The sequence below is a fragment of the Elgaria multicarinata genome, chromosome 9 (genome assembly GCF_023053635.1).
Source record: "Elgaria multicarinata webbii isolate HBS135686 ecotype San Diego chromosome 9, rElgMul1.1.pri, whole genome shotgun sequence".
Lineage (NCBI taxonomy): Eukaryota > Metazoa > Chordata > Lepidosauria > Squamata > Anguidae > Elgaria > Elgaria multicarinata.
In genome coordinates this window covers 59,773,946-59,786,417 of record NC_086179.1, presented here as the reverse complement: position 1 = coordinate 59,786,417, position 12,472 = coordinate 59,773,946, and the positions used below count along the sequence as shown (strand labels likewise).

Sequence of the window (12,472 nt, the reverse complement as noted above, 5' to 3'; positions counted from 1 at the left end):
TTTTAAAAACAGATGACAACAGGTATTGAAATAATGGAGCCATGTGTTTGTTAAAAACAACAGCCTTCCTTTATTTCTTTATGTGCTGTGATATCATCCTTCCAGGAATCCTAATCTTTGGGGAAAACCAACTTTTCCTTTGTCACTAGTGATTATGTTGTTTGAATATAGAAAATACCTCAAAAGATTGCCTCCTTTTATGCCTAAAGTTTATCTTCATATCTGAAGCTTAAAAAAGAGATAGAATTAATGAAAAACAGAAAAAAATGTTTTAGTTTCTTTTAGTATTGCTAAGCTTCCATATTGCTATTTATAGTTTTAAAAATATTAACTTTTCTGATCTCAGATTCAAGCTGGGGCATATGTAATGTTGATGTTTAAATGGACAGTCATATTTGTGCTATGATAAATATGTATAGTTGCAATTATCACAACCCACTTGCTATTTGAATTATGTGTTTTGTGTAGATGCTGTTTGAATTGTACTGAGTAGTGATAAATTGTAAAAATTGCTAAATCATTCTGTAGGTGTTTTTTTTTTAATAATGAACAATACAAAGCAGTGTATTCAGGGGTGGCTCACATTCATGATTCAGTACCTCAAAAGCTGAGAAGCTTGTTAGGAAGTCAATGTACTTTGGTTTAATGCCTTGGTTTCCTTTCCCCAACATCTGCATTGTAATTGTAATTTAATTACCTACAGATTTCTATATATGTATATTATCAAGGCCTGGCAAGATGCTGCAGCTAGTTCTCTATTAGCTTTGCTTAGCACCAAGTGGTAAGGTGATGAAACTGGCAAAAAATACATCTCCTTTTTAGAAATACCCACTGCAGACCAAATCAAGCTTTGATGGCCTGTACTTTGTGTTGATGAGCAGTCAGAATGGGAATACTTTAAATTTGCTTGATATCGAACAGGCCTCATAATCTAACCTCACAGAAGTGAGGGCTACCACTTTGATGGTTTGCGGAGAGGATACCATGCCTAGACTACCTTGGAACTGGTAGTGTTGCTCATTGTTGATGGTTTTTTTCTGACTCTAGTAAAACAGGGTTTTCATTTTCTGAATACAAATGCTTTATTATTATTATTATTATTTATTTATTTATTTATTTATTTATTTATTTATATAGCACCATCAGTGTACATGGTGCTGTACAGAGTAAAACAGTAAATAGCAAGACCCTGCCGCATAGGCTTACAATCTAATAAAATCATAGTAAAACAATAAGGAGGGGAAGAGAATGCAAGCAGGTACAGGGTAGGGTAAGCAGGCACAGAGTAGGGTAAAACTAACAGTAGAAAGTAACAGTAGAAGTCTGCACAACATCAAGTTTTAAAAGCTTTAGGAAAAAGAAAAGCTTCTGTGTTGGTCATCATTTCTGTTATAACCTCTTCTATTAATTACTATAACTTCACTAAACTTTAAGTGAACCTGCCTTTCGAAGATAGTTTTGATACTACAGCTGGTATACACAATATGTGTTCATCTTCTAGCCAAGTCAGACAGGAGGAACATACATTATCAGTATTTTATGAGTGATATGCATTTCCAGTTGTTTTTAGAGCACAAAGCAGCTCTGAAAAGTCAGCGGACCCTCCTAAACAATGTGGGGAGGGGATGCTGGTGGAAAGAGGGATTCACTAAGATCACAGCCTCTGCCCCTTCCTCCAGCGAAAGCCTCTATTTGATTCCAGTTTCGTCCACGAATAGAATGATCCCTTTTATCCGTTGAAGGTCAAGTCTGGATCCAGTGCCCATTTAAACCACACATCTTTAAATGTTTCTCCCTTAGAGTGGCTAAGCTTTTCTGATATGTGTGTGTGTGCTGCTTTCTTCTGCAAAGGCGTTGCTCAACTGTAAACAAAGGCTGAGTGACCACCTGATCCTGTTTCATTGTACCTAGGTTGTAAGCAGTCTGGGCAAGGACAGTGCAAGTCTTATGCTCTGACAAGCACCTGGCCCATGGAGAGCACTAAATAAATATTAAATAGTTCCAATAGCTCTACAAGCAGCTGGCTAATTTAAATTCAATAGGATGTTAGCAAATTGGAAAAACACCTTGCTTAGTGTGCTGTTTAAAACAAGATTGCATGGTGCAGAAATCGCTGTACTGCGAATGTGTTTGTTTGCATTATATTTGCCGCTTCATCTGGACAACTCATTTGCTGCAGTTCAAGGCAGGAAGAAGTTGACATTATTTCCTAGCTTTCTTTATCTCTAATACACGAAGGGCTGTGTATTAATGTGCCTGTAACCCTTTTAATTTACGCTCCCATAAAACATCTGTTGTGCATAGTCACATGTTCCCCTCTCCTCCGCCCCTCTTGTTGGTTTTTCATTAAAAATGTTCTGATGTCAAGTCCGTTTTCCAAAATTGCAGTCTGTATCTTCGGGGGCTTAACAAAAACATGACTTCCTCAGCCCCATTCTAGTGCTCCCTTATAAACACACACTTGATGATCTATCCCGTTTAAATAGGTGTGTAGGTAAACCAAGTTAGTAAAGCTTCAAGTAGCTGCAAAACCATTGGCTGCTGCCTCACGTTGGTTTGGTGGCAGTTGCTAGAAAGCAGGTGCGTAGCTCCAGGAGGTATTGTACAGTGCTGTGTACAGAGCTATTGAACTCCAGAGTGACTGAGCTTATCGTTTGACTGTTGTTCACTTCTGAAGAACATGTCTGTACTGGGAGTTGATCATCAGTAATCTATTGACAACAAAGTAAAAAAAAGGGGGGGAAAGCATGCTAAGCAGCCAATCCAATTTTCCCAGTCTTAATTATCTCCATACTGATTACAGTTAGTTCAGTTTTTCATGAATTTCTGTAGGACTGTTCTTCAGGTCTTATATATGTGTTGAGGGTTGTTGTTGTTTTCTGTTGTTTTCTTTTTAACAAGTGTGAATGCTGAGAGTCACTTTTCATTGACTTGGTAATTTGGACATCAAACTAGGAGATGGATTCCACAGTATAGAACAGAGGTGAAAAACTTGCGGTGGGGCATCCCCCTGCCCCCAGAGCCCGCCCAGTGAGCCACACTCTCTGGGGCTCCTAGAAATTTGGGGCAGCAGCAAAAGCATTACCGCTTTGTCACCAAAATTGGCTGCAAACTGGCAGTGGTTTTGTTGCTGTCACCACAAATTTTGTTACTTGCGCTGGTATAGAATAGTTTAAATTAATATGGCCAATTGGCCGTGGTTACATTACTTAACAAAAGAAATTCTAAGAAACGTAAGTCTCCTTCAAAGAGCCCTCAATGCTTTCAAGCTGTCACGTATGTGGAGAGTTCACTCTTTTCACGTATGTGAGATGTATATTTATCCTAAACGATGGGTTGTTTTTTTGTAAGTTGGGCTTGCTGGAGTTCTGTATCACTTGCATTTATTTGATTGAAAAACCCAAATTATAGTTTACAGACTGCAACATGGAGAAGGATAGTCAGAGATGCAACAGCTTCTGTTATTCAGTGGGCCCAAAACAGTGCTTTACTCCTTGTCCCTCCCATTAGCTTGTTTCTTATTAGTTATTACTATAGTTTTCTACTTTTTGTGGGGCCGGGGGGGGGGGGGGGCAAGTTATTGTTTTCTTTTGCGTTTATTTGTGTTTTTTTTATTCTGCATGCATTCTGTAAGATTTTTTTGCTTTCCATAATATGACTTGCCATCAGGTAGGATCAGATCACATTTTCACCAGGTGACAACCTTCACCTTAAAATAAATAAATCCAGGGGTGCAATCCTCCTGGAATTTCAGAATTCAAGTGGAGCTGAGGGAGTAGGTAGTTATCCTGTTTGAAATCTCCTCTCATTAAGAACAAAAACAAATGGTGAAAAGCAAGACAAATTTCAGAGCAGTGGATTCTAGCTTAGACTTCCTCCTGACATGCTAATTTTTGACTGGTTGAAGTTACCTCTGTCAGGGAAGCATTCAAACATGTTCCTTATCTTCATTTGTAAGTGGTACAGGAAGGCTGAAGAAGGTGATCCTACCCAATACCCTCAAAGGTGAAAATAAGTGATTACACTAATTACCTAATGTAGCCTTATTACCTATCTACAATATATGTGTACATGTCACTTATACTAAATGAAGGATGTTGATCAAATCTTAGAGTTGCTAATTCAAGACTTTCTTGAAAAGGAAAGCCCAAAATATTTGGTAGTTTTGCAGATGATGCTTTAAACTGCTCAGTCTGAAATCCATACGAGTATGTTAAATTGCCCAATTGCTTCATTTCTATAAAGAAAGAATGCCATCTCAAAAGCTTCCTAAAAGCTGTACCTAATTCTGTGTTGAATCTGGAAAATAAAAATAGAGCAGCTATAAAATACTGGAAGAGCCCATAAATAGCTCAGGAGTTCTCTAATCTTTATTACGTTTTATTATTTAGAGATAATGGGTACAATATATCTCCTGTTGAAGTCAATAACAAAACTGCTGATTACAATGGTTACCTATTGCCATTGGGATGTTGCTCCTAATGCTGCACTGTTTAGTAAATGTTATGTAAAACAGTGAAACGGTAAGGCAGGAAATTCAATTCAAATTCTTTTCATTTTCCTCAGAGCACACCCGTCACACCAGTATCAGCGATGCAAGTCCAGGGTCCACCTGTCAGTTTGCCACCTTCTGTGTACGCTGTACCAAGTCCACATGCCGAACAAGCGAAAAAACCTGGACAGAATTTCATGTGTCTATGGCAATCCTGTAAAAAGTATGTATTTCTTTTCAAATTAATTGTGTTTTCATAATCCCACACTATGTGTTAGTTTGACACAATATGGTATTTTAGTTGTTGACCACATCAGTTTATTTATAGCAGTTCTGTACCAAAAAGGCTTCCATATCAGTTTACAAATATAAGAAAATAAGACTTTTCGGAAGTCCACTTTATACCCACATCTATAAACATGGGAATCCTGCAAAGTAGGAATTACAAAGATTCTCGTTGAAGTGACATCATATTGTGACTCATGGGTGGGTGGCAAGGTTCCTTACATAGTTTGATTGATTGATTGATTGTCTAAAACCAAAAGTTATGACAATTTTCTGTATTTATGGGAAACTCAAACTATTTTCAAGAGTTGCCCACCTGTCAGCCAACTAAGATAACAAGTCCTCAGTTCTTGTGTCACCTCTAGAAGTACTGGGGGTCATCTTCTGGGGAGTTTCCTTGGGAAAGGGGTGACTGAAGATGGAAGACAAAGCAGAAAACCATCTTTGGGGAGAAAAGAGACCTTAACCCTAGTGAGTGATTTCAGGGAACTTAACCTGGGAAACGCTATTCCCCTTCCTTCGTAATGTGTTCATATTCTTTATTTGTGAGGAGAATCGGAGAAGAGCTCTTTGTATTGTTTTGAATGTCTATAGTTATCTAATATATTTCCAACCTTCCCTATATTAATGGATCTCAGAATAGGATACAATAAATAAAACTATTCAACAGGAACCATAAAACAACCTTCATCTACATGCGTCCTTTCCCCCAGTTTGGATTTCCCATAAGAACCAAGAGGAGCCCTGCTGGAGCAGACCAAAGGTCTATATAATTCAGTATTGCCTTGCCCATAGTAGCCAACCAGAAGCCCACAAGCAGGGCATGAAAATAATGGCCCTCTTGAGCCATTGCAGCTGATACCCTATGACATACAGCCCCTGAAAATGGAAATTCGACTACCCTCACTCTCATGTCACAGGTTGAATAGACATTTTAGCGCCATTCAAATCTTCGTTTACACAAGTGATCAGTCTTACAAATGTTTAACTTTGCCTCAGGGCAGGGTAAGTCTTTAGAGGCTTCAGTAACATCTGGTCAGAAAAAGTATAAATTTATTCAGTTCAGTTGACTTTCATATTAGTATTGCACTGCCGTTTGCTGCCTAGAGGGTTTGTACAAGCAGTCCTTGGAAATAGTAAGTGGAACTTCTGGGAATCTTTTTTTCTTTTTTGCCACTTATTAAATAACTGCTTTTTATTTTTTCAGGACTTACATTTATTGCTCATTCAACCAAACTGAATAGTATTCCTTTTTCAGCAAAACATCTTATATTTTCTAGGTGGTTTCAAACGCCAGCACAGGTTTTCTATCACGCTGCAACTGAGCATGGAGGAAAAGACGTCTACCCTGGGCAGTGTTTATGGGAGGGCTGTGAACCTTTCCAGCGGCAAAGGTTTTCCTTCATTACCCACTTACAGGTAAGAATTGACCTCTCATCCCTTTTTAATGTACAGTTATGAAATTTAATAGGCACAGTTTCCATACAGATATAAGGATCTGTGCTAGTAATTTTAACATATTCTTTATAATACCAAACATGATGGTCCCCTACCTGTCACATTAGTCATGAAACAGGGCCACCGATAGATAAGGGAGTTGTTTCTGCATACTCAGGGACACTCCAGGTCTACATATATAAATGTATTCGTTTGTAAATTAAAAGAAAGTAAAAGTGCAAGAAAGCAGCCCAAAGGGGGCTGAGCATGCTCAGTGGGCCTTCAGGAGCCCCATGGCATGTTGAGGTTGTCGAGGGAAGGGAAACAGGAGAGAACTGACCCATTTGAGCCTCAAATTATATATACTATCCTGGAAATTAGGATGGAGCATGTGCATCATAAGGTGATCCCCCACACACATATCCCGGAAGCCTTTTATGTTACATAGCAAGGGAAGGTTTTCCAGCCCAAGATTGGTGTGAGGAAGGCATCCCTGCAACGAGTTAACTCCCTCTATCACCCAGGAAAAAGCAGAGAACATGTAAACATGCCTGTTCGTCCCTGCTCTTCGCTCAGGATAGAGCTTCTCTCCTTCTGCTGCAGGTTTTGCAGCTTGCTCCTCTTCAACTATTCTCTTTCTACTATTTCCCTTTTTAGACTCCTTGTCTCTTCAATTTGCTTTTTCTCCCTACCATATAAAAATAAAAGGGGAAAAAAGGTTACTTGGATTTTTGGCTCCTGCACTGTTTTTTCTTCCATACCTTGTCTTCCTTACGGCTCCTCTGGGAAGGAAAGCGGAAAATAAAATAAACAGAATCACCTCCAGGCTTCCAAGAAGCGCAACAAAATGAAGTGGGCCTGCGACCTCGGCCCCACATCAGAGTTTGATTCCACCAGCCATACATGAGGGGTGGGGCAACATAGTGAGACTCAGCCTACCAGCTCCATCTACCTGCTCAGTCTCACAGACATCCCTACAAAGCAGCCCGACCTTGATGGGGTGGTCACGGCTAAGCTAGACAGAGTGTTTGCGTCCTTGGACCACGCCCCATTCCCCCAAACTGATCTGGAACCCCTCAGGGGCCTGGATTCGGGGTTGGAAGGTGAAAGAATCGGGAAGCCACCAGCGCAAAGGACTGGCATCTCAACAAAGTGGAGGCTGAGAGTCATCTACAATTCCTCCACATCCATCCCTGGCGGATTTTTACAAAAAGCAACTGGCGGCTATTTTGAATGCTAGTTCCTCTTTCAGTAGCGAATATGAATTCACTCATCCCTTTGTACTAACCAGCCAAACAGAGCCAACTGAGTCTGTGCCCACCCCCTTCAGTAACATCTTACGTATTGAGAATATGGATATTGTCTGTTTTTGTTTGGTTTTTATGCTTTTAAATTTTGTATATTTCTTTTTAATGTTCACTGTTTTTAACTTTTGTAAACCGCCCAGAGAGCTTCGGCTTACAAACCTACAAAAGGACCTATTAACCAACAACATCCTAGACAAGTAGGCCCCAAGACCAACTTGCCCTGCTAAATGCAACCACACACTTCTGATTTCTCGTTCCCCCCACTCCAAGAATACAGCTAAACCTCCCAGCCTGTTTCCACTCTCTGCCAGCGTTCTCTGCAGACCCTTAAGAGGGCTCACCCAAGCCTCTTAGCATTCCAAAGGTGTTACCTCCCAGAGCTCCTAATCCAAATATCAAGCCACCAGTTGATAGCGGATTCACATTGCCTCCCCCATCCCCATGAGTTGGGTGATTTGGATAGCGAAGATGGGGAATGGTCAGATATGGAAACATTAGAGGATGTCTCTGCAGACAAATACTTTAATAAAGTGGGTTTTCTGCCCTTGCTTTTTAAGGCAATTGCTACTTTAGCCATTAACCCGGCTGTGTTCCCTGAATCCAAACCAGCCACTAGAGAGGTTCCCTTCCCAAATTCTTTCAAAAAACTATTGAAGAAGAATGGGCATTTCCAAGGTAAAAAAGAGGAACACTTTTTCAACACTTCTATACACTGCCACAAGATATTATGAAAGAACTTAAAACACCCCTCGTAGATACTCCAGTGGCAGCACTTACCCCAGGGGCCTTTATGCCAAAAGTTGGGGATGCACTCCTTAAGGACCATGGTGAACAAAGATTTGACACTGCTCTAAGGAAAACCCATGATGCATCAGCCCTTGCCTTATGAGCCTCAGCTGTCTCGTCTTATCTTGCCAGCGTCTCAGTCCTATGGGTTGAAGATAACATACACATTAAAGATCTCAACCAAACATCCCTCTGCAGAGGACTAATCAAATTTTCAAAATCTTTCTCCTTTATAGCAGAGGCCACCAGGACACATTTCAGTTTCGTGCTCACTCCATTGTAGCTGCTACTGAGCTCACATGTCCCATTTGGCTAAAACATTGGAACCTAGCCACAGTGCTATTCTCAGGATCCCATCTCTTCGGAGAAAAACACCTCAAAGGTGTCCTGATAGAGACTGCCTTCCCCTTCCAAGAGAAACAGCATTCAATAGAACTTATTCTTCCTTTCATCCCTTCAGGAATACTAACCAGTCTTCCTTTTGTTCCGAAGGCTGGTCTCACCTGGTCTCAGTCACTCTTCCAAACCAGAAACCCCATCTCCGCTAAGCCCTCATCCAAACCTCCTCTCTTGCAACCCTCTGAATCAGGTTAACAGTTCTGACTCCGTGGGGGGAAGACTGTAACAGTTTCTACCAGCCTGGCAGCAGTCAACCTTGGATCACTGGGTACTTGATACCATACGCAATGGCTGTTTCATAGAATTCTGGGAACTCCCTCATCCTCAGTTCATCACGTTTTAACGCAAAAATCAGATATGCCAAGTGATCTAGCACTTTATCGACATCAGAGCCATAGAATCAGTACCATATCAAGAAAAAAATCACAGGTGCTTTACCTTTTTTGTCATGCTCAATTCCACATGGAGAGTTCCAGACAATCTGGGTAGCCCTCCACAAGGAGATTTTCTCTCCTCTATTGACCTGGTGGAGGCCTATCTCCACATTCCAATCTTTGCACACTTTTTGTTTCCTGAGTCTATATATGACATTGTCTGCCATAGGTAAATGATGGAATTTGCTGCCACAAAATGTAGTGGTGGCCACCAATTTGGATGGCTTTAAAAGGGGGCTAGATAAATTCCTGAAGGCTATCAATGGCTACTAGTCCTGGCAGCCAGCCTGTGTATACTTGTTGCCGAGGAACATGGGTGGGAGGGTGCTTTTGCACTCGTGTCCTGCTTGTGGGTTTCCGATCAACAGCTGATTGCCCGCATTGTGAACAAAATGCTGGACTAGATGGACCTTTAGTCTGATCCAGCAGGGCTCCGGTTAGGTTCTTATGACCACCTGCCTCTGCTTCTTTTGAGTCAGGCCTTCCCAGCAGGAATCTTCTCAATAAGTACCATTGTTCCGTTTTATACATGCAGAGAATCTCCAGGTAGTGATAGAAAATGTGCACAAGTGGACAGTGTCAGACAGGTAGTATGTACATTGACCAGTGTGTGTGTGTGTTAGCAAAACAAGAAAAAGATATAAAAATACTGAAAGGGACAATAATCAGTACTTTAGCAATAAGAATTAATAGGTCAGTTTAAAATACAGTGTAATTGTAATTTTATTATTGGCAAGTTTTCCAATAGATTATAGGTTGGATCCAGATTTAGTCATACTCAAAGTATTTTCTCTGAGTATGGCTATCTGAATCCAACCCAGTATATCGTTAAAAAAAAAAGTCACAGTGTCTCTCTGGCTGCAATCCTGTACCCACCTACCTGGGCGTACGCACCATTGGACTCAGCAAGACCTACTTTTGAGTAGACCTATATAGGATTCTGTCGTCGGTTCCTTTTATATGAGATCAAAGCTTGTTTGTATCCATTATGAGCTTTTAAAATTGCTGACATGACACTAAGATAATACACCAAATTTTCCTGCACTACTCATTGAGGGAATGTAAGCTTTACCATTTTAGGTCCTTTGCTATTAATATCTGTGTACCAGCTAGAAAATTGTGTTGTCCTCCTTCATTGGGTTTCATTCTTCAATAAGCTAGTGCAAAGTCCATGTTGCCATAGGCACTAGCAGTCCTACTCCTTTCTTGCTTTTTTGCCCCTCACTCCCCTCACTACAGAGGGACTCATGAATAATGCAAATGTGGCTCATGCATAGTGAATCCCCTGACTGAAAGTTGCACATGGCGTGGCGTGGCTCCTCCCCTTCCCTAGTGCTCCGATTGGCCACCTTGGGCCCCTCCCCGCTGGCAGAGGCCTGCCCTGCTTGTTTGATGTGGAGGAAATTAACTACTATTAAAGCTTGAGCTTTGAACCTTTTCAAACTTTCGAAATTTTCTGCACGTCTACAGTACTCAGGCTTCAGTTTAAAACAAAAACGAGCAGATGTTGAATAATGAAACTATACGTATTAATAACACAACATACAAAATGTCTAATAAATTCACATTCTCTATGGTGCTGATTAGCCATAGTTACTGGTCAGTATGCAAATCTCCTGTTGCTGTTGTCCATTTGTACACAATCTCCATGCATTTATGTGAATGTACATAATCAGCAGTGTTTATGCGTGTTTACCAGTCAACTCATATTAATCCAACTCTCCCTCTTCCTCTCCCAGACCTATGTTGTATATTAATATTTTCCCTTCAAACAGGATAAACACTGCTCAAGAGATGCCCTCCTTGCAGGATTAAAACAAGATGAACACGGACAAGCAGGAAGTTCAAAATCTTCCACAAAGTAAGGAACACTAGCTTCTTTAATAATCTAAAAGCACATGATTATTGAGAAGTAAATACCACTGTGTTCAATGAGACTTACTCCCAGTTCGCATAGGATTGCAAGCTACATTTTATATGAAGAAATCTGTGAAATTTCTAGTTAGGGATCCAGGATAAACAAAAGTAACATTGCTGATCAGTGAAGCCCCCATTAAAGGTGCCAGAGCCAGCCTTGCCCCTTCTGATCGTTTCATGGTGAAGGTTGGGAGAGCTTTGCTGATCTATATAACTTTTGCTCACAATGTACAGCCTTCTAAAAGTGCGCTAAAGGCTGGGCCACTTGTACAGAAGCCAAGCATTTCTGCTCATGCCTTTCTCCATTTTGCACTAGCCTAGCTATGTGATGGCAAATATCTTGGTTTTTGAAGGATCCTAACAATCTCCTCCTTAAGTTTCGCACAGTTATAGATACTAGAAATTGCACAAACTGAGCAGAAACCCAGAACCCCATACATTTTAAGGTGTCAGTTGAATAGTTATTATTCCTGTTCACTGCAGGGCTGGTGAAAGCGCACCTGATATTGTTTCGTTTTAAATTATTGTGGTTTCATAAATTGCGCTAAGTGTGATCCTTTCCCCGTCAGTCCACACACAGCAGAATCGGCTCAGCAGAACCCTGATTCTTCCATCTCGCACTCAGCCCAGGTGCACAGTACATGTAGGTAGCATGACAAATTGCTAAGGGAAACAGAAAGGTTGTGTGCATACTAGTCTTCTCCATTCAGTCAAGTTGTGTCTCCTTTACTCAAGAGGACATCGGATATAATGGGACACACACAGACCCCCCATTGTCGGTTGCACTGCTTTTGCATGCGTACCAAGGGGAGGGGAGGAGAGAAACAGGCCACTGCTAAGTTTTCTGGAAATCTCACTGGATGCTGTTGGAGAAGGATCATACCTAAGATGATTCTAACCATAGCTGTTAAAAAAAAATACTTAATTGTGTTATTTGAATGGATCGGCTACGTTTGCATACATGTACATATTAATTAACCATCATTATAAAGAGCAACTTTCTAACACATTAACAATTACAATTTAAGAAGCAATTTAATTAAAATTTAAGTGTGTCTCATCTTGATACAGCATTAAAGAGTGAAGATTTGCAGACTGACTTCTGTGCAGGTGTGGAATCTTATTCCCTGTCATCACCAAGCCATAACCTATCCAGAGGAAATACATATTGTGCTTGGAAATCCCCATTTAATTCCTTTTATTTATGTTTAAATCTTTTTAGGCCACCAAATGCAGGGGGTGCGTCTTCCACTCCCAGGGCACAGAAGGCCATTGTCAATCATCCTAGTGCTGCCCTCATGGCACTAAGGAGGGGATCAAGAAACCTTGTTTTCAGAGATTTCACAGTAAGTAACAAGTGCATAGATTATACAGAAGAAATTTATTGTTGCCAGACTTATTCTAATACTATTTTT

General features: G+C 40.6%; 1 protein-coding gene across 2 annotated transcripts in view; it reads left to right on the top strand.

The window, feature by feature from the left end:
* Positions 1–12,472, top strand: part of ARID2 (AT-rich interaction domain 2) — a 100,429-nt gene that overhangs the window by 84,886 nt on the left and 3,071 nt on the right. For both annotated transcript variants that reach the window (XM_063133974.1, XM_063133975.1), the window contains 4 exons: positions 4,567–4,715; positions 6,058–6,196; positions 10,916–11,001; positions 12,280–12,403. In XM_063133974.1, the coding sequence (XP_062990044.1) occupies positions 4,567–4,715; positions 6,058–6,196; positions 10,916–11,001; positions 12,280–12,403 (498 nt within the window). The remainder of the gene's footprint in view (positions 1–4,566; positions 4,716–6,057; positions 6,197–10,915; positions 11,002–12,279; positions 12,404–12,472) is intronic.